Below are 23,240 nucleotides of genomic sequence, written 5' to 3'. Positions count from 1 at the left end.
ACCTGCTATGGGACAGGCACCTCATTCATTTGTTATCTCATGAATCCTCCTGACCCACTTCTAGGTCAGTGGCTTCAGGCTTATTGAACAGATAAGCAAACGGCCCACCATCTAAGGATCTTGCTCAAGGTCACACACTTCCTAACAGGCAGAGTGGAATTCCCTCCCAGAGCCATCTATTGCCAAAGCCATGGCCAAGTCACTGCTTTAAGGAGCTTGAAAATTATTTTCTGACCCCCTAAGCAACTTTGTGCCTGGGTATCCCTGGGGACAAGTTTCAAAGACATGTTTCAAGGATATGGAGGCTTTTCTCAGTGTACGCACATTAGGCAGAATATTGGGAAATTTCTCTCGTTCATGATGCCACTCTTGAAACCACTGAACAAATACTTTAATGAGTTCAGTGAAGTTTGAGATTACCCTGTTTTTGGAAAATTGACTCACCTACCCCCTAATTTATCAATTCAAGATATATATAATATTGAGTGGCTGTTTTAGCCAAGAAAGAAAAAATTTCACCCAAAGAGAAAGAAAACAGTACAAGATATAACTATACTACAACTGGTTAATCCAAAGGAGCATCCTCTCCTTTTAAACCACCCTTCTGGGAAGCCAGACACTTCCCCCAATGGCATTGTCAGTGTTTACAACAGTTCCAGAACTCCTCTGTGGAGCTGCATATGTCCTCAATGATGGAAAATCCTCATCACTGAGAATATATTTGATTTTTGAAAAAAGTGAAAAGTATTAAGGGTGAAGTATGGTGCATGAGAAGAGCTAGTTAACATCCTCTATTCTGATAATACATGTAATAATAAAGTCATGATATTTATGGGGATGGAGGGTGATATAAAAGCTCTAAAGCCAACATAAAACATATGATTAGGACTTATGAGAGCTGAAAACAAGCTCTGCAGTTGTAGAAATAATGTTAATTTGGGGCTGAGAAAGTGAAAGTCCCTAATGTCTCAATAACAAATCCTTTTGCAGCTGAGATGATATTCTTTGCTTTCAACAAAATAGAAAGAAGACTTAAATTGCCAGCAGACAGATCCTTAAAAATAATTTTTGATGATAGACCATCACATGAATTTTGGCACATAACTCGAGAGTTCAAAGAACTGAACGACCTTGCTAAAATAAAATCCTTCCATCCTGATCTATTGATTTATGTGAACAGGCTTTCCCAGTGTATACATGCAAAGCCAAACAAAACAAAATAAGAAACCAATAGTAAAAATTAATAATAAAATCATTGCTGAACATGGCTCATTCTGGTGATGGACTATTTTTTAAGCTCCACTTATCTTCTATAAAGATATATTAATGCATGTACATGATGAACTAAGTGTGTATTCAAATGAAAATGTAGTTTTTGTGTTGTTATTCTTATTTACCAAACTTTGAAATATATATGTTATTTTGACTGTGTAAAATTAACTCAATTCAGAGGAATATTTTAAATAGTTAGGGCCTTATGGCCACAGGAAAGTAAAATAAATTAATTTCAATGATCATATATATCTTCTTGGAGAGAAGTAGAATACTGTAATTAAAAAAAGACTTTAAAGCATAAAAATACATTATATTAGAATAAAATTCTGTGGGGAAAGTAGATTGCAAATGTGAGTTCAAAGGGAAAAATATGCACAACATCCAAATTGTTAAAGAAGAGCTCGTTCCTGTATTTTTTAAATGAAAGATGGCAAAGACAGAAATTATCATGGCATTTAAATTCCACTAGACAGATTTTTTTGAATGCTGCAATACTCTTATTGTAAAATGTCAACATTCACAACATGTTGAAATGATATTCTTTGTAATTATTTAAACTTGTGATAGGAAATTTCAAATGTCAACCTAAATATATGTGAAGAAATACAAAATTCTCTAATCTTCTTTTTAGGGAGTATGTGACCAAAAATTAATTGATAACTTCTTTCCTAGCAAGTTTGAATAAAGTTCTACAGGGTAATGATGTTTAGTCTGGGGATATCAGAAAAAGATTGATATGGTCTTCACCTGACACTCATTTATCCTTCAAGTTCAAGTGCTACCTCCTTTCTGAAGCTTTCCTGACACCTTCAGGTGGAGTGAATCATTCCACCTTGTGCCTCTGAAGTACTGGGCACATGATACTACTTATGCACGATACTATACTGTATCACAACTTTGTTTGCATGAACATCCATGCAACTAGATTCTAAGCTTTTGGGTGGTAGGAGCAAGTTGTATTTACTTCTTAGCATGGTAGCTGACACATTGAATAAATACATGAATAGATATATTAATGCATGTATATGATGAACTATGTGTGTGGGGAGATCACTTAAGAAAGCTGGAGAAACTTGAGTCAATTACATCTCACTCTCCAGAAAATTAAAGGATTCAGATTAAATTATTAAATACCAATGTCTGCATTTTTCATCTTTGACTAATCCAGCTGCATTTTATTTGTTCTGGAGGCTTACTCAGTCATCTCTTTAGAAAGTGAAAACTACGCTAATTTGACACGACCCTTGTTATACCTCTGGGGTGTTTTCCTTCTTCTCTTTTCCTTTATATACAACTTGACCCCACGGATGATTTCTAAATAGGCTGCCCGCCTCCGGTCTTTCTCAATGTTAGGCTATCTTGCCTCAGTTACTTAAAATATATTATGTCTTCACAAAAATTGTGAAGCTTCTTAGTAGCTGCTGGATCAAGGACACACGCTTCATGTCGTGTCAGCATTTCCAACTTAATCTTCCAATTCTTAGTAACATGGCTCATCTCTTCAAATCTTCAACTTCGAGTCACTTCTTGTCATTACTGCCTTTGCTCAGCCATCTCTGTTTGGCCATCTCCCTAACACTAACCCTAACCCAGTGATGCTTCTCAGGTTCTTGCTTGTTTACATTTGTCAAAGAATTTAAAGAATTTAAATTTTAATTCTTGTTTAAATTCTTCAAAGATGGGTTAAGCACCACAGGGGCAACAAATACTTCCTGACTGACTCTGCTTCAACATTCATTCTTTATACATTTGTTCTTTACAGTACTTAATATTAATTATACTGGTAATTATATGGAAATATTATTATTAATGTCCTTAATGTTAATTATTTTTACCTATGATGATGCTTGTGGTCTTTCTTACCTTGTCCTCCAACTGTCTTCCTAAGCTCTTTGGAGTAGGAACCATGCTCTTTTACCACTTTTTTTGGTCTCCATGCTGTCTAGTACCATGGTGGGCATATAGAAAATATCCCTTAAAATATGAGAATTAATTAAAAGTGGCATATTCTCAAATCTTACCTGAGACCACTCCATGGCAATCCACTTGGGGCAATCAAACAGATTACAAGTTTGCATAACCTTGGGTTTGGGTGCATACATGCACTTCCATTCTTCCACTTGCAATATCTCTCCATGCATGGATTCCTCTACACACACAAAGCTCCGTCTCTGAATCCCTCCTCCACAGGACACGGAACATGCAGTCCAAGGATTATGTTCCCAGCTCAAAAGCAAACAAATAAAATTATATTATTTATTTGTTGTTTGTTTGTTTCAAGTTTGCAAAGATGGTGGCAAAAAATATGGCCTTAAGGTATCAGTTGTGGTTCAGCTGAATGAGCCTGGGACTGGGAGTCATAAGACTTTACTTTTTTTTTTTTTTTGAGACAGAGTCTTGCTCTGTCACCCAGGCTGGAGTGCAATGGCACAATCTCGGCTCACTGCAACCTCCACACCCCAGGTTCAAGCAATTCTCCTGCCTCAGCCTCCCTAGTTGCTGGGATTACAGGCGTGCGCCACCATGTCCGGCTAATTTTTGTATTTTTAGTAGAGACAGGGTTTCATCATGTTGGCCAGGCTAATCTAGAACTCCTGACCTCGTGATCCGCCTGCCTCAGCCTCCCAAAGTGCTGGGATTACAAGCGTGAGCCACCATGCCTGGCCTTTTTAAAATTTTAATTAATTTTTTTTTTAAGATGGAATCTCTTTCTGTCACCCAGGCTGGAGTGCAGTGGCAAGATCGTGGCTCACTGCAACCTCTGCCTCCTGTGTTCAAGCAATTCTTCTGCTTCAGCCTCCCAAGTAGCTGGGATTACAGGCACCTGCCACCATGCCCAGCTAATTTTTGTATGTTTTAGTAAAGAGGGGGTTTCGCCATGTTGGCCAGGCTGGTCTTGAACTCCTGACCTCAAGTGATCCATCCACCTTAGCCTCCCAAAGTGCTGGGATTATAGGCATGTGCCACCACACCCGGCCAAGACTTTATTCTTAACTGCCACACACAATCTCTAGTCACAAGGTACTTAGCTCCTCACATCTGGGGTTTTTGTCAACTGGGAATAATATACCTTCCCTATTTAACCTTCATAAGACCACTGTGAAAATTAAATCAATTAAAATATATAGTGTGGCTGCATCTTCAAACTGCCTCTAAACCGTAAAATACTAATGGACAATATTATTAGAGAATCACAGAACCTCAGAGTCAGGAAGGACCATACTATTCATCTTGGTTTAAAAGGGGATTAAAATTTCTGATTAATTGCAACACTTGAGCTCCTGCTATGATACTCAGTTGTCCAAGATAGGCTTGACAGCTCTAGCGATGGGGAACATCATCTTTTGAGGCAGCCTATTCCATCTAATTCTTAGAAAGATTTTTCCTATTATTGAGTTGAACTCTGTTTTCCCTTAGCTCTGTAAAGTATCTAATATCTAACCCTCAGACATTCTAGGCTATTGATACAGATGCTACAATTCCTAGCAAACTACTTAAATTGCAAAAAGGAAAAGGAAACATATAACTCACCGAGGAAGAGGTTGGAAGTGGTCGTAGGGCATTATCTCTTTAAATCCATCACTACAAATGAAATCATTGTGAGAATATCATTTCTATAATAAATTAACACATTTATTAATTGACTAATATAATATTTGACATCCCAAGAGACACAGCTCTTTCAAATTGGAAACTAAAAATGTCAGGTGTTATCAACCACTCCCAAAAATTCAGCCACTATCTCTTTAATTGTCAGGAATACCTACGACACAAATTCTCCAGTTCTATTTGAAAATATAGAAAACTAAACTAGCAGTATATTAATTAAAGGAAAAAAGTACCTTGCAATTTAGATAAATTTATTCCTTTTTATAATCACTACTCTCTTAATATACCAGTGATATTAACACACTGTCATATTAGTAGGATCTTCAAAAACCACTTTATTTCACAGAATTTGTCCTTTGAAAGGTCTCTATTAATAATTACGTTCAACCAGGCTTATAGGAAATGGGCAGTTTAGTAACAGGAAATGAAATCCACTGAGAACGCTTCCTTTTCCACTTGCACACTTCTTCCTAAGCCAGCTGGCAGATATCTGGAGGATTCTGGGACTTGATATTTGTTATTTTAAGGTATTGTACTAAGCCAGGAAACTTCCCCAGGCAATCCAAGTCAGCAGGTACTAAATTATGCAATAGGATAGTTTACGCATAGCTTTTTTTTGCTTTGGCATTAAAACTTTTTACTTCCTTGCACAATGCATTATTTATACTGAATTTAATGTGAACACTTCAAAAGCCAAAACGTGATAATGGGTGACCCAGTTTAAAAGCTAAAATGGTGAGTGGAAGATATTTATGATTGGCAGATGGACTAGACATTGTACTTGGATGAAGAGAGCAGGAGATGTTCAAAAAGTTCATTATAAAAACACTTAGGAACACATAGCCCACAGCAAGAGAAAGCTAGACTGACAAGAGAAAGCTAGACTTGTTTTATCACAGTTTAGAGACAACGAAAAGCAAAAGAAATGGGGCAGATTGCCTTTCTATATCTTGAACAAATGTACTGAAATGCTGCCAGTGTATGGCAATTCTAATCTGGACACTCATCAGGAATGTATCCTAATTCCTATGCACCATAGTTACAAATGTGAATGTAGGCACCTGCCACCAGTAGACAAAGTCAGGAAATGGAAATGTATTGCCCTGCAAAGATTGCTTAGTCTCAGTTGAAGCTGATTTGTTTCTTTATGAAGTAAAACGGGTGTGGACAATGATACAAACCTTGATGGGCAGGGATCCATGCTGCATTCCTTCAGTTTTGGTTTTGGTTTTACATTTTCAGGGTAGTAGTGACAATAATGGTCAGGAACTACCCTCTTCAAGCGGATATCCACACATTCAGCAGAATTGAGCTGATAACCTAAAGTGTTAGAAAAGGAAAGTCTGAATATTGCATCCGTTTCATTTTTACTTGGCAGAGTTATCACTTGCCACACACTTTTTTTTTTTTCCTCTTTAAGAAACTTAACTCAGTGGTTCTCAACCCTGGCTCTATAACAGAACCACATGGGAGCTTTTAATATACTCTAATGCCCAGGTTCCTTCATGGTCCAATTAAGTCAGAAGCCCTGTCTCTGGGATCCAGGAAAACAGTACCTTTTAAAAAAGGTTCTCAGGTTCTTCTCAGATGACTAAAATGCGCGGCCAAAATTGAGAATGACAATTAGTACCGACTGCAGTACTCTCAGCACTTCTAACTGAAAAATTACAATAGTCTCCTCTCAAGAACTGTTTGCAGCCCAGGTGCAGGTGAGTTATTCATTCTCCTCAGTTCATTGTCTTTTCTCCTCATTGTCATCATGGCACTGTGCAAGGCCCTTCTCTCATTTCCATGTAATCTTTCTTCTTCCCTTATTGACACTCCCATTCCAATCCCCGCAACACACCTATTTTGATTTGTTGTTGATGCGTCCTTAAATATGCAACTGTCTTATGTAATGCTGCTGTTTTTGTGTGTCTGTTTTTAACTTAATAAATGATAATGTGTTCTAAATCTTGTTCCATTTTCCATTTTTCTCATTCAACATCATGTTTTTGAGAACTACTCTTGCGCTGGGTGATTGCTGGGTTGAATATTTCTTTCATAACATTTTATAATTTGCATATGCAGTACCACATTTTACTCCTCTGCTCCCTTGGGATGCCACAGGCACCTGCAATACCAATAAGCTTTCCAAATGGGGAATTAAGCATTGTCTATACAAAAAGGAACAAAATCCATCTCCCCATGTCACTCCCCAGCCCTCGTCTCACAAGCCTTCGAACAGAAGGAACGAAGACTTATTCCTGATTCTATTTAATCTAATTTGTAGAGTTTCTGAGGAAAGTGAACATTGCAAATAGATGAGTGCTATAAATTTAAAAAGCAAGTCACAAAATGATGCTTCTATTTCCTGAAAGATCTGATTCCAAGTTTCCTGTCACTACATAAGTGTCTTGTTAAGTTAAACTTTTTCAAAAAAAGGTAATTTTTCAAAACTAGAATGAGCTCTTTAGGAAAGAAAAAATGCCCAAAGCCAAGTGCTCTGCCTCTGCCAGTTGATCTAAAGGTCTAAAAATACATTTAAAGTCCTGATTGTCGAGAGGAATCTGATTTTATAAACCACTAGACAGCTTTCTACAAGACACAGCTTGGATGTAAGCTAAGTGCAGAAGGACGGACTGGTATGCATTATAAAAGCAAGGTCGAAACCGCAAGAATGAAAATCCAAATGGAGTCAATAAAATGTTACTTGGGTGCCAACATCTGCCAGAAAGTTGACGATATCAGATGGCAATGGCAATCTAGGTACTTTATCCAGATTGATCTCAAGTGTCTCACATCGACAATTACAGACGAAGACTAGGAAAGTCCATCTAAGTACCCCAGTACCTTAGAGATCAATGAACTAATTTTCTTGATTATCCAAAAAACTCTGAAATTCCATTCACAGACATCACACAGATTTGATTACTAATATAATTAAATTTTGGTAATGCTTTCCTTGTGGGTTTTATGTGTGTGTTTTATTTTCCCCAAAACAAATACAAAATGAGATTACAGCTCCTTGAGTCAGAAAAAATATATATTTGTTCTAAATAGAAATAGACTTCTAAATGAAAACAGGGCATAAACAGTGTTTATAATTTGGGGAGAGACAATTAATTTTCCTCTTTTGTTTTATCACAGTTTAGAGATGACAAAAAGCAAAAGAAATGAGGCAGATTGCCTTTCTATATCTTGAACAAATATACTGAAATGCTGCCAGTGTACAGAAAATGGCAGGCACCCCAAAAGCAGCCTAAAATCTCCCTTCTGTTCTTACATCCACTGCTATCTTTGGAGACGATCTCACTGCTAAGTGCTCATGCACATTTATAGTTCAGCAGGACTGACTATGTCTTTCCATGGGCACCCAAGTATGAGAAACACCTATTCGCTTCCCAAGAATTTAATCAACTGGACTAAGCTGAATCCCACTATAAAATGTCTCCTCTAGAGTAGAAAGTGTCTTTTATCTTATGGATCCAAATGTGAACGTCTCTCTGAATGACTGTGTGTAAGAACAAAGAAATAAATTTTTTTCAAAAAAATAGATGTTTGAGCCAGGCGTGGTGGCACATGCCCACACTCCCAGCTACTCGAGAGGCTGCAGTGGGAGGATGGCTTGGGCCCACCAGTTGGAGACCAGCCTGGGCAACATAGTGAGACCTCACCTCTACAAAATATTTTAAAAATTATCCAGGCATGGTGGCACATGCCTGTAGTTCCAGCTACTTGGGAAGCTGAGGCTGGAGGATTGCTTGAGCCCAGGAGTTTGAATCTAGCCTGGGCAACTTAGTGAGACCTACCTCTAAAACAAACAAAAGAGAGAGATGTTTGTTTTTCTGCAGAGTAAGAGTATCCAAAGAGTCATAAGTGACCCAAAGATGTAAAGGAGCCTTTGCCTCATAAAAATGCTTATAACATTCAAGAAAATTCAGGAGGAATTGAAAATAAACTGAATGAATGTCAGAGCTGGTAGAAACTTGAAGAGGACTGACTCCACTGGTTTGTTTTCATTGTATTAATTTTGTGATTGTGCTCTATTTGTGACAAGGAATAGATTTCCACTTAAGGTAGTACTATTAAATTCTTTTTGTGAATATGTTTATTTAAGTTGAATAAATGTCCCCTTAAAGAAAAATCCTTAAGTAAATAATAGTGCAGGAATAACACAGATATGGCAAAAATAGTGATGGCAATATGGCTCCAGCTGCTATCCAAAGACACTGGCTTAAAGAGGCAATGTACACTTTGTGGTACACACAAAGTGGAGTATGTGCCATCATCTCCTGGAGGATTAACCACACCCTGGGGTTTCTGACTCAGTAGGTCTGTGGTGGGGCCTGAGAATCTGCATTTCTAGTAAGTTCCCAGGAGATGCTGATGCTACAGGTCCAGGAAGCCCACTGTGAGAATCACTGCTGCAAGATCATAATCAAGTGGTCTATTGCCTCAACCCTGGCCCTAGGAAGAACTAACTGGCGAACTGGGGAGATTCACTTTTACTTTCTTTCTGTGGCACTATTCAGTTTTCTCTTCCATTCCTAGGGATGTAAACTTCTTCTTGGGCCCGGGCTGCCCAGTACCTTCCACAAAAGTGCCTGCCCTGTTGTTTCAAGGGGAGCCTAAATTCCAGAAGAGAGAGATCTGCCTGCATATTCACAGCAACCTGGCACTGACTGAAGAGCCCTCCTTCATATACCTGTAGTTTAAAGGAGATAGGCCAGTTTCTGACTCTAAGTAAATTGATATTCCGTAGGCTTCAAGGACTGAAAAGATGTGGAGCTAGGTTGGGCTGAAGGAGTATTTATTCTAGCTCTTCAAACAAGACCATACCTGAGCCTGCGTACCCTGACCTGGTCCCAGGTGTAGTAGGTGGTTTAGGGGAGGCACAAGGGCAAAGTCATTTAGAGCATGACTCTGGTATCAAGCAGACCTGGCACCAGATCCTAGCTGCACTGTTTATTATCTGAACAACATACTACTGTATGCTCTTTACACTTTCTAAGTGTCAGTTTATTCATGTATAAGAGAAATAAAAGAGACCTTCCTTAGGGTTTTCTTGAAGAATAAATGTGATTATGAACAACTACTCCATGGCTTGACACATGGTAAACACCTAGTATCACCGCCTGGTACTCTAAGGGGAAGCTTCAACATAAATCCCTATTCTAGTAAGTCATGGTTCCTGGGTTGCATGCATTTAGTCTTTGATTTAAAAGGTCAGTTCAGAAAAAGAGAATTCTTTTGACAGTAGCTCTAGTTGCCTCCTCATTTGGTCCAGGGAGTTGCCAGTTCTCCGTATCAAACGGACAATTATCTTCCACCAGAGCATGAAAGATGCTGCTTTTGTAGCGTGTGTGGAGCCCTGGATTACACTTGTCCTAAAACTTTCCTCAACCGACTATGAAAATCTTGAACTAGGCTGGGCACGGTGGCTCACACCTGTAATCCCAGCACTTTGGGAGGCCAAGGTAGGTGGATCAGCTGAGGTTGGGAGTTCGAGACCAGCCTGGCCAACATGGTGAAACCCTGTGTCTACTAAAAATACAAAAATAAGCCAGGCAAGGTGGCAGGCACCTGTAATCCCAGCTACTCAGGAGGCTGAGGCACGAGAATCGCTTGAACCTGGGAGGCAGAGGTTGCAGTGAGCCGAGCATGACACTGCACTCCAGCCTGGGCAACACAGCAAGACTCCGTCTCAAAAAAGGAAAGGGAAAGGGAAAAGGAAAGGGAAAGAGAAAGAGAAGAGAAGGAAAGAAAACTTTGAACTAAGCAGACAATAAGCAAGACTTTCCCCTTAACACTTAGTAGAGACTCTTTCTCTTTTTAATAAGCTTATACTCTTGCACCTGAGAAGAAAAAAGTTGTAAATCTAATGTTAGAACCAACATACCCATTGACTCAACCAGGCTGGGCAAGTCACTCCATCTTTCTGCTTCTCAGATTTTTCATAGAAAATTAAAAATAATACATACTTTAAGGGCAATCAAGAAGAGAAACGCAGTAACACACGCAAACAAGTTTGTTTACAGTTTTTTGGTTTTTGGGGGGTTTTTTTGGCTAAAAGTAAAAGGTGTTTTCCAAATCCAATTTTGCACCTGTCTTCAAGAGTAAAGGCAAATGCATCTTATCCATTAATACCATTGCATTCAGGCTGCTGAGTAAGGTGCTGTGTGATCAGACATCTCTAATCACCACGCCAATTTTAAAATCAGCTTCAAAAATGCAAATGCGTAATTTCTCTAACTCTGAGCTCTAAATATTCATGAACAAAGCCTGGGCCTCACCTCCTCCACATGTCACAGTGCAGGGAAAGAAGTCAGTTTGTCTCCACTGATGACTGATGGGCTGGTAAAAGAAGAACTGAACCACGCTGTCTTTGGCTGCAGTGTACCTGGTCTGGACAAAAAGAACTGTGAGAACACACGTGCAAACAAGGAGCTAGTGCTTTCCACACCTTTCAGAATAAGATAAATGTTCTTCATGTATGCAGACAACCACCTATCCATTAGAAAAACTATGGGGCAGGAGTCCAATAAGTTTAAGATGTGATAACATTTCATTAAGATTTGTCATAAATGGGGGCTCAGGTGATCTTCTGCAACTCTCCCTGGAGTCATTTTTCCAGATAATTCCATGCCTGTGAATGGATTCACAAAAAATGTAGGTAGACATTTTTTTATTTGTTCATTTCATATTGTTTTTCTTCCTGAAACATTTGATGTTAATTTTCATGACAACAAAGATTGAGAATTGATTTGGGTTTGCTCACAATATAGCACATAGTGGAGGCTCTTACATTTTTAATAATAATATATTTAAGCACACCCTTCTGAAAAATTCTTCTAGAAGCGCAACTGCAAGAACTCGACTTAAGTGTACAAATACATGGTGTTTAAACAGTCTAGTATCTAATTAAAAGGAAATGGGGGCCAGGCACGATGGCTCACACCTGTAATCTCAGTACTTTGGGAAGCCAAGGCAAGTGGATCACTTGAGGTCAGGAGTTCGAGACCAGCCTTGCCAACATGGTGAAATCCCATCTCTATTAAAAACACAAAAATTAGCCCAGCATGGTGCCACATGCCTGTAGTCCCAGCTACTCAGGAGGCTGAGGTGGGAGAATCTCTTGAACTACTGTCTCAAAAAAAAAAAAAAAAAAAAGGGAAATAGGGCACTAATGAGATAATATATGTTAATTAGTTCCCTTTAACCATTCCACAATATATACATATTTCAAAACATCATGTTATACACTATAAATATATACAATTTTTGTCAATTAAAAATGCTAAGAAAAGATTAATGTGGCCAGCACAGTGGCTCATGCCTATAATCTCAGAACTTTGGGAGGCCAAGGTGGGTAGATCATCTGAGGTCAGGAGTTTCAGACCAGCCTGGCCAAGATGGCAAAACCCGGTCTCTACTAAAAAGTACAAAAATTAGCCAGGTGTGGTGGTATGTGCCTGTAGTCCCAGCTACTCAGGAGGCTGAGGCAGGAGAATAGCTCGAACCTGGGAGGCAGAGGTTGCAGTGAGCTGAGATCACACCGTTGCACTCCAGCCTGGGCAACAAGAGCAAAATTCCATCTCAAAAAAACAAAAAGAAAAGAAAAAAAAAGAAAAAAATAATGTGTTAGAAAAACCAGGCCAGGCACAGTGGCTCACACCTGTAACCCAGCACTTTGGTAGTTCAAGGCAGGAGGATCACTTGAGGCCAGAAGTTTGAAATCAGTCTGGTCAACATAGCAAGATCCTATCTCTCCAAAAGAAAAAGTTTAAAATTAGCCAGGTGGGGTGGCATGCACCTGTAGTCCCAGCTATAGCTATTGCGGGTGCTGAGGCAAGAGGACAACCCGAGTCCAGGAGTTTGAGGCTACAGTGAGTCAAGATCACGTCACTGCACTCCAGTCTGGTAAACAGAGCAAGACTCTGTCTCAGAAAAACACAAAAAAGAAAAAGAAAAATCTCTAAAAAATGCAACTGGAAAAAAAAAAAAACAAGAAATAAAATTAGGATAAAAAATTTTAACAATAAAAATAAATATGGTGGGCCGGGCATGGTGGCTGACGCCTGTAATCCCAGCACCTTGGGAAGCTGAGGCAGGCAGGTCCCTTGAGGTCAGGAGCTCAAGACCAGCCTGTCCAACATGGTGAAACCCTAGCTCGACTAAAAATACAAAAATTAGCTGGGTGTGGTGGCGCATGCCTGTAATGCCAGCTACTCAGGAAGCTGAGGCAGGAGAATCACTTGAACCCAGGAGGCAGAGGTTGCAGTGAGCCAAGATCGCGCCATAGCACTCCAGCCTGGGCAACAGAGTGAGACTGCATCTCAAAAAATAAAATAAAATAAATAAAATAAAATAAATGCAATATTATAAAAGATATTTCATATGATAAATGCTATATTTAGTGGAAGAAACAACTTATCAAAATAATACAGTTTAATTTTTTGAGGAATTTTAATAAAGAATATCAATAAATCTGCTACAATATTTCTTTAAAAAATAGAGATAATAGACAAATACAATGAAGAGGCAGTATTTAATGATATAATCGCTTAGAATTTCCTAGACTTTAAGAAAGACAGAAGTCTCTGTTTCAAAATCTTCATTCAGTTCTATACATTTTAAAAAATAAAACAAAAAGCATAAAGCAAAATCCTAAAAGCTATCATAAAGAAAAATATGATTACCTAGAAAAATGTGAAAAATCAGATTAACATCACATTTCTCACAAGAAATACTGGGTTCAAGAAAACAAAGTCAAGTCCTCAAAGTGATGAGGGACAAGAATATTGGATCTAGAATTCTATAACCAAGTTATTAATCAGTAATCAGTTATCAGTTATCCATCTATAATCAAATGATCATTAATCAATGAAATAAAGATATTTTCAGACACAAAATGATTCTGAAACTTTACCACTCAGAGATATTCACTGGAAAAAAAGAAAAAAAAACTACTAAAGAATGTACCAACTAAGAACTAATATAAATACAGAAGTAGTGAGATGCAAGAAGCAATAACGATTAAATAAATCAGTAAAGCTTATGAGAGAATCTAAACAATTTTTTGTTTAGATTTTTAAAAACCACTATTTTAAAACATTTTAAAACCACTATTTTAAACAGTACAGTTTACAGAGATAGGATACACTGCTAAGGAGCTTTGTTTCTGGCTGTAGCAGGACTGCTTGTTTCTGATGAATCTCCCCAGTGAGAATAAGTAAAAATGCTGCATAAAATTTTCTTTTTTCTTTTTCTTTTCTTTTTTTTTTCAAGATGGAGTCTCCCTCTGTTACTCAAGCTGGAGAACAGTGGTACGATCTCAACTCACTGCAACTTTTGCCTCCCAGGTTCAAGGGATTCTCTTGCCTCAGTCTCTGAGTAGCTGGGATTACAGACACACACCACCCTGCCTGGCTAATTTTTGTATTTTTAGTAGAGATGCGGTTTCGGCATGTTGGCTAGGCTGGTCTCGAACTCTTGACAGCAGGTGCTCCACCTGCCTCGGCCTCCCAAAGTGCTGGGATTACAGGCATGAGCCACAGCGCCTGGCCCATAAAATATTTTTAGTGTATTTTAACGCATCAGAAAACTACCATGCTAGTGAGGATTTGCAGGGCTAAGATCACAGACACAAAAGAAACTTAGAAACGTAAGCAAATTTGCAAGTGGTGGCTGAGCAGCTGAGAAACTGGACAAATCTGTCATCAGCCTCATGTAGTGGAAAGCGAACACCTAGAGCTCAAGGCCTTCCAAGGTGTCAGGTGTTGGTAAACACCCCAGGTTCCCAACCCAGGACCCCAGAAAGCTCTATCACAGGAATAAAGTAAACTGGAAACAGGACAACCTTCAAAGGGAATAAAGCCCTGGTTCAAGTTATTTCAATTCCTTGTTGGATAAAGATGACTGGTTGCTAACCTAGCTGTCTTCCAGAAGCAAAAATAAGATATCCAAAATAATCCAGTTGGAAGAGTGTTAGACCGAAGATCTAGAAGCAAAAATAATCTGATAATTTTTAAAGGGGATTTTAACAAAGAGTATCAATAAATCTGCTACAATCTCAAATTATATCCACAACCTTCCTTCTATAATATACAGCACAAACTTTAAAAGTAACTAAGAATACAAAAAACAAAATTTAACGACAACCCAAAAAAGTGAAAAAAAAATAGACATTATAAACATAGTGACAGGAAATCCAGATATTGGTATTAACTGATGAAAATATAAAAATTTAAGTACACCATTACTACCTCCTGCAACCCTGGCCTTGGCTTCAGTCTTGTTTCCCCATAGGAGGGGCCTAGCAACACCTTATGCTTTCCCTATGATCATAACATAAGTGTTGGAACACTTATGTTATGGAACACAGCTGTGGGCTGTGTTTTTCAGAGAACTTGGAATAAGATTAAAATATTCAAGAAATCAAATTATAAGATGGGGAATTTCACTGGAAACAAAGAAGCTATAACTAAAATGGAAATTCTAGGAATAAAAGATGCAATAATTTAAATCAATATCTCAATGGATGAACTTAAAAGTGGATTAAAATAGACTTTGGCAAGTATTTTATAAAGAGCCAGATAGTGAACATTTTAGGTTTTCAGGCTACATGGTTTCTGTTGCAACTATTCAATTCTGCTAGTATAGTGCAAAAGTAGCCATTGACAATATGTAAACAGATGGGGTGGCTGTTCTGATAAAACTTCATTTACGAAAACAGTGATGGCCTGCTGGTCATAATCTGCTGATCCCTGAATTAGACACACCTGAGCAGAGGATCAGTAAAACGAAAGATGAAAAGAAAGTGGAAATGAGACAAATTGGATACAGGTAAAGGTACAATCACAGTCCCAGAAATACAGAACAAAGAGCTTGGGACAGAAGTTAATCTGAAGAGATAATAAATGAGAATCTGTCAAAACTGATGGTGGATCCCAAGCCACAGATTCATGAGACACCTGGACCTCAAGCTGAAGAAAGGCACTAATTACACCATAGCCCAACCAATGAAAACTCAAACCAAAGGGAACACACTTAAAAGCAGATGAAGAAAAAGGACAAATTACCTTATAAGGAACAAAAAGAAGACTGACAGCTGACTTATCTACAGAATAAATTGAAGTCAGAAGACAACAGCGAGATATCCTCAAAGTGCTGAAAGAAACATTTTATAACAGAAGGGTGGATTCACTAGTAAGATGCAATGATTCTAAATGTGAACATACCTAACAACCTAGCCTTAAGATATATAAGGCACAATGCACAGTCATGGGGTAGTTTTAGCACATCTCTCATGATAGAATAAGCAGACAAAAATCAGGAAGGTAATAATTTTGAATAACACTATTACTAAACGTGACCTAATTGACAAACATAGAACACAACAGAAGACTACAACATCACACTCTTCCAAACTTTGTTATATTCTAAGCCACAAACCAAGTTTTACAAATTTTGAAATATTGAAATAATATGGAGTATGTTCTTTGACCACAGTAGAATTAAGCTATAAAAATAAATTTTAAAAAGGATTACTGGAAAATTCCCTCATGCTTGGATGTTATACTTCTAAATAATCCACAAGTCAAAGAATATATAATTATGAAACTTACAAAGTAATGTAACTGAATGATGAAGGAAAACATTTCATATCAAAATTATGAAATTAAATATAAGGCATGCTTTGAGAGAAATTTGTAGACTTAAATGTATACGCTTTAGAGAGAAAAGATGAAAATTAATGATCTCATAATCCATCTCAAGAAGTTTAAGAAAAAAACAGCTAATGGGATCTAAAGAAGTAAGAGTGGACATAATAAAGATAGGAGCAGACATTAATGATATGGAAAGAAAACTAGAGTAATACAGTTATGAACCCAAAAGTTGTTTCTGTGAAATGTCTAATAAAATTGATAACCCTCTGACGTGACTGAGCAAGGAGAAAAGAGTAGGCACAAATAGTCAATATCAGGAATGAGAAAGAGGACATACTACAGGATGTTCAGAAAGTGAACAAATAATAGGAGGATGCTATGAAAAGAAAGTATGCCAATAACTTTTTAAAAGTTAGTTGAAATAGACAAATTCATTGAAACAAAATGGACACAAGAAATAAAAAAATCTAAAGAGTCTATATCTTTCAAAGACATTAAATGCATAATTCTAAATATTTCCTGGTGCACACTGCCAAACATTTAAAGAAAAAAATGACATCAATCGTTTGCAAACTATTGCAGAGAATAAGAGGAAACACTTCTAAACTTGTTTTATAAAAGCAGAATAAAATGCCAGGACCTGAAAAAGGCATTCCAAGAAAACAAACAAACAAACCCTTTCCTGCACATAGGTACCAAAACAACAACAATAACCTTAAGTAAAATAATTTAAAATCACATCCAGTGATAAATAAAAGGATACACCTTTTTACAAACAATAAAATAATAAATAATAACAATAAATGCTTTTTTTTTTTTTTTTTTTGAGACGGAGTCTCGCTCTGTCACCCAGGCTGGAGTGCAGTGGCATGTTCTTTGCTCACTGCAACCTCCACCTCTCGGGTTCAAGAGATTCTCCTGCCTCAGCCTCCCAAGTAGCTGAGACTACAGGCACCCGCCACCACGCCTGGCTAATTTTTTGTATTTTAGTAGAGATGGAGTTTCACCACATTAGCCAGGCTGGTCTTGGTCTCCTGACCTCGTGATCCACCTGTCTCAGCCTCCCAAAGTGCTGGGATTACAGGTGTGAGCCACCACGCCCAGCAACTAACAATAAATTCTAATCGAAAAGAATAATGAACAAGTAGGTTTATCACAGGAAGATACAGTTGGTTTAATATTTGAAAAATCAATGTCATTTATTACATTAAAAAGTAAAAAGGAGAAAACCATGTGATCATCTCTAAAGATGCAGAAAATGCATTTGATACAGCTCTATGCTTGTACATAATGAAGCAAACTAGAAAAGAAAAAAATTCTTTCACCAAACAAAATATCTATAAAAAATTTTATAGTAAACATTATATATAATGGTGAATTATAGGGAACTTTGCTCCTGAAGTGAGATGCATAACAAGGACAGCTGCCATCTTCGTTATTTGCAGATGTCACAATTGTGTATGTATACAATCCAAAAGAATTCACAAACTATAAGTATTAACACATGAATATAGTCAGAATATAATGTCAATACACAAAAATCAATATTCCCACACCCCAGAAACAAATAGAAACTTAAAAAATACCATTTATAATAACATCAAAATAACAAACGCCTGAAAATAAATTTAATAAAAGACATTAAAGACAGAGTAAAAATTATGAACATTATTGAGAAAATTTTTAAAGAACTAAAAAATGTATGGATATGCCACATTTATGAATTGAAAGACTTAGTATTGGAAAGTGTCAATTTTCCTTAAATTGACATAGAGATCCAATGCAATTCCAATCAAAATCAAGCTGATTTTCAATGATATAAAAATGCAGTGTCAAGAAAAGCAAAGATAATCTGCAAGAACAAAGCAGAAGCTTACACTACCAGATACCAAGACTTATTTTAATGCTACAGTAGATATATCACAGTGGTATTGGCACAAATAAACAGATTGATGAAACAAAGTACAGTCCATAAATACATTGTTGTTATCAGACTTCAGAGAAATAGGCAATGGATCATTCACCTAATGACTCCAGGTCAATTAAACAGTCATATAGAAAAAAAATTGATTCTATTATACCTCACAATATATACAAAACAATTTCTAGAGCGATTATAGCCTTTGGTGTGGAAGGAAAAATAATAAGACTTCTAAAAGCAAACATAGAAGAATATCTTAGGGGCTGGGCATGGTGACTCACACCTGTATTCCCAAGACTTTGGGAGCCCAAGGCAGAAGGATCACTTGAGCTCATGAGTTTGAGACCAGCCTGGGCAACACAGCTGGATCCTGTTACTACAAAAAAAAAAAAAAATTTTTTTTTTTAATTTGGCCAGGTGCAGTGGCTCACATCTGTAATCCCAGCAGTTTGGGAGGCTGAGGTGGGTGGATCACTAGAGGTCAGGAGTTCAAGACCAGCCTGGCCAAGAGGGTGAAACCCTGTCTCTACTAAAAATACAAAAAAATTGCCAGGTGTGGTAGCATACACCTGTAATCCCAGTTACTCGGGAGGCTGAGGCAGGAGAATACCTTGAACCCAGGAGGTGGACGTTGCAGGGAGGTGAGATCATGCCACTGCACTCCAGTCTGGGTGACAGAGCAAGTCTCCAATAAATAAATAAATAAATAGCCAGGCATGGTGGTGTGCACATGTAGTCCCAACTACTTGGAAAGCTGAGGTGAAAGAATCACCAGAGCCCAGGAGGTCAAAGCTGCAATGAGTCACGATTGTGCCACTGAACCTCAGCCTGGGCAATAGAGCAAGACCCCATCTCAAAAAAAACAACACACACACAAACAATGACAAAAAGAAGAATATCTTCATGATTCTGGATGAGGCAGATTTCTCAACCAGGACACTAATAGCACTAAGAATAAAGTTAAAGACTGATAAACTACATTACAGTAAAATTGAGAACTTCTGTAGAGGGAAACTGATAGCCCTAAATACATTTAATGGAGAAAAAAATGAAAATAGAATGAATTAAGAATTCAGTTCTAGAAGCTGAAAATATAACACCAAAATAAACCCATATAAAAATAAAAGAAATAAATAAAAATTTATATAAATAGAAACGTAAAAAAAAACTCTGAGTTAATGAACAAAACAAAAATGTAGTTGTTAGATGTCTCAGAGACAATGTTTGGATGGTCTGAGTAAAACAACAATTACACAAGGAACCAATAAACGAGTTTAGGAATGAAAGAGACATAGTTATAGGTAAAGAGGAGACTATTTTTAACGATAAGGGAATACCATGATTACATTTGAAGAGCTAAGTTTGAAAAATGAGATGAATTGGATACTTCTCTAGAAAAATGTAAATTTCAAAATTGGCTAAAATAATAAGCCTAAGAAAAACATAAATGGTTTCTAAGTCTTCTCCATTACCACTGAAAAGAAAAATAAAAGAGAGAAGTAAAAGGCATTAAGCCAGATGTGTTACAGAAAGAGAAATCCTTAGCGCAGTAGACACATTTCATTGCCTACCAACATCCATTTCTCCTTTCCATTTTATAGACACTCAATTTTGTTCATGCTCATTCCTCCCTCCTGTGTCTTACATATACATACATACATCCTGATTGTTCTTTTTTTTTTTTTTTTTTTGAGATGGAGTCTTGCTTTGTCACCAAGCTGGAGTGCGGTACTGCAATCTTGGCTCACTGCAACCTCTGCCTCCCAGGTTCAAGCGATTCTCCTGCCTCAGCCTCTCAAGTAGCTGGAATTACAGGTGCCTGCCACCATGCCCAGCTAATTTTTGTATTTTTATAGTAGAGACGGGGTTTCACCATGTTGGCCTGGATGGTCTCGATCTCCTGATCTCGTGATCCACTTGCCTCAGCCTCCCAAAGTGCTGGGATTACAGGCGTGAGCCACTGCACATCCTGATTGTTCTGAGTGAATCACCATGGTCACATTTACCTTGCTAGTGGCAGGACCTATGAGTGTTCCGCTCAGATACACAACTGCAAAGAGTGTCACTGGCCAACAGCCCCAGTTCTGGGTCAAGCTTCCCATGGGATGCTCCTAGCCAGTGACTAAGCACAGCAGGGATACTGAAGGCAGAGCTATTCCTGGGAGACACTAGAGTCCTGTGATGAATGACTTTGGCTCAGGGTCTCCTCTCTAGCTTTGCTGAATTGTCCTAGAACCTACTGCATTTAAGATGCTTGCATTTGACCTTCCTTCCTTCCCTCTCTCCTTCACTCATGGTCAGATTTTCAGTGCAGGCTGACGGCTCTCCCAGCATCATCCTGCTCTCCCACTTTTTTCTCATAGGCGTTTCCTGAATAAATTCTTATACTTCTCATCCTGCCTTGGCATCTGATTCTTAGAGGACCCAGATGAACACAGTAGTGGGTGGTATAGAGTGGGCACGTGACCCAATTCTTGTTGATGAGAGGTGGTAAAAGGTCTACCGTGGAGTTTCTGGGGTTTCCTTGCTGAGAAAGTCCACAAGAAAGAAAAAGGCCTACTGGGCTTCCAGAGATCACATCGTCTTGTCCACATGTGACACCTGGACCAGTGCCTTTTACTTTCAGTGCAGGACAAATATATAACAGCTTACTCAAATCCATGCACGATATCCTCAAATGGGCCCTAAATGCTGCCAGTGGGCACACTATCTTTCCCCTCGTCCCTCGACACTGCCATTCTTGTCTTGCTGCACGTTCTTGGTGGTGTGGCTGGGACCCCTATCCAATCCTTGGCTGCCTTACAGCTCTGTACCTAGGGAGACCATCGGATTTATTGTTCATGCCAGGATGCTTCTGAGAGTGAAAGGAGGAGCCACTAACAATTAAGTTGGGGTAACAAGCACAAACTGGGCCTTTTCTGAACAAAATAGGACCCATAGTCTCTCTACCCACACCTCTCTGCTAAAGTGTCATTTTGCCACCACCATGTCACCCCCTGGCCAGCCAAGAGTACATTAAATTTTCTAGATGTCTTCCATTACCACTCAGGAACTGAAGGAGACTACGGGGAGCTAAACTCAGACTCAGCCTGTGACTAAACGTTTCATGGCACTAATTCCACTTTCACTCTCATGTGGCTTCTCTGGGTTGTTGCTGATGGAGGTGGAATCCCCATGAGGCACTTTCCTCTGGAAGCTCTGCCTGGGGAGGGAGCAAAAGCTCCTTTTCTGCTTTTAGCTTTCCTTGAAAGCCTCCCTGCCCTGGAGAGCGACCACCATCATGAAACACGTCTTGCTGCCTGCTTCCTTCGTCCTGGCGCCAGGAGAGGGAGAAGGCTTTCCACATCCCGGCTGGATATGCCCTGCAGTGCACGTCTTCCTGAGGACACTGGACCGAGACGCACCCTTACTGGAGAAAGGAGCATCCTCTCCATGTTATAGAAGATGTGCTATGGATTAGGACCCCAGGCTTGGCCCTGGAAATGTTATGGGGACTAAATCAATTTGGAAAATCTTCATCTTTCTCCACTAAGCGCGGCTTTCCACAGACTAAGCTAAAAATAATAATAACCCTACTTTAGTAATGAAAAGATGAACATGAATGCTTTCTCTTGCACTCCTGCTGTCAAGTCCACAGGGCAAACAGCTCTGATGAAAAAGGAAATGGTGAAGTACAGAGAATGGCAAAAGAGAAATGCACATTAACATCTGCAAAAGTGTATTACCACTGTTTGATGAGGAAAATGAGTTTTATAATAAAAGCATGTGGTCAGGCATGGTGGCTCACACCTCTAATTCCAGCTCTTTAGGAGTCCGAGGCAGGAAGGTTGCTTGAGCTCAGGAGTTCAATGCCAGCCTGGGTAACATAGTGAGACTCTGTCTCTACAAAAAAAAAATTAAAATTAGCTGGCTGTGGGGCTGTGTGCCTCTAGTCCCAGGTAATTGGAGGCTGAGGCCAGAGGATTACTTGCAGGCTGTACTTGGCCTGGGTGACGGAGCAAGACCTATCTCAAAAACAAACAAACAAAACCGATGGTATAAAAATGAATTCAAATTCAATTACTTGACTTGGCCACTTCAAAAGAATTTCCAAAATTTGTGAAATAGATTTTTATGTAAAACTATTCATAGTATATCTACATTTCTACACATATCTTAGCTGTGAGTTCTGGTAATTACTAAAGCAGTGTATGAATTGCTTTAACCAAGAAATTTCCCTCAACAGACCACATTACAGAAAAATATGCAATATTCTAAAAGTTTCTGCCTTTGGAATGAATGATAAATGCTTACAATGAGACAGAATCCCAATGACTGAGAGGCATGAGGAAACAGGTAAATTTTCTTTTCTGCTGGCACTGTTAGGGGTTGAATTGTGTGCCCCAAAAACAACATGTCAAAAGCGTAGCCCACAGTATCTCAGAATACTATCTTATTTGAAATACGGTCTTTGCCAATGTAGTTAAGGTAAGGTAACTGGGAGGACTTAATCTAGTATAAGTGGTGTCCTTATAAAAACAGGAAGTTTGGACTGGCCAGGTGTGGTGGCTCATGCCTGTAATTCCAGCACTTTAGGAGGCCAAAGTGGGCAGATAGCTTGGGCCTAGGAGTTCGAGACCAGCGTGGCCAACATGGCGAAACCCCGTCTCTACTAAAAATACAAAAATTAGTCCAGCGTGGTGGAGCGCGTACTCAGGAGGCTGAGGTGGGAGAATGGCTCGAACCCAGGAAGTGGAGGTTGCAATGAGCCTAGATTGTGCCACTGCACTTCAGCCTGGGTGACA

At 38.7% G+C, this 23,240-nt stretch overlaps 1 protein-coding gene across 1 annotated transcript in view; it reads right to left on the bottom strand.

Moving 5' to 3' along the window:
- ADAMTSL3 (ADAMTS-like 3) overlaps positions 1 to 23,240 on the bottom strand; it is a 289,568-nt gene that overhangs the window by 144,015 nt on the left and 122,313 nt on the right. Inside the window, exons 8-11 of the mRNA XM_011975396.1 lie at positions 11,160 to 11,271; positions 6,066 to 6,204; positions 4,807 to 4,857; positions 3,297 to 3,501 (exon numbers count right to left, since the gene is read on the bottom strand). Of these exons, the coding sequence (XP_011830786.1) occupies positions 3,297 to 3,501; positions 4,807 to 4,857; positions 6,066 to 6,204; positions 11,160 to 11,271 (507 nt within the window). The remainder of the gene's footprint in view (positions 1 to 3,296; positions 3,502 to 4,806; positions 4,858 to 6,065; positions 6,205 to 11,159; positions 11,272 to 23,240) is intronic.

This window comes from Mandrillus leucophaeus, unplaced genomic scaffold (genome assembly GCF_000951045.1).
Source record: "Mandrillus leucophaeus isolate KB7577 unplaced genomic scaffold, Mleu.le_1.0 Scaffold1541, whole genome shotgun sequence".
Taxonomy (NCBI): Eukaryota; Metazoa; Chordata; class Mammalia; order Primates; family Cercopithecidae; genus Mandrillus; species Mandrillus leucophaeus.
This window is presented reverse-complemented; position numbering and strand designations above follow the sequence as displayed.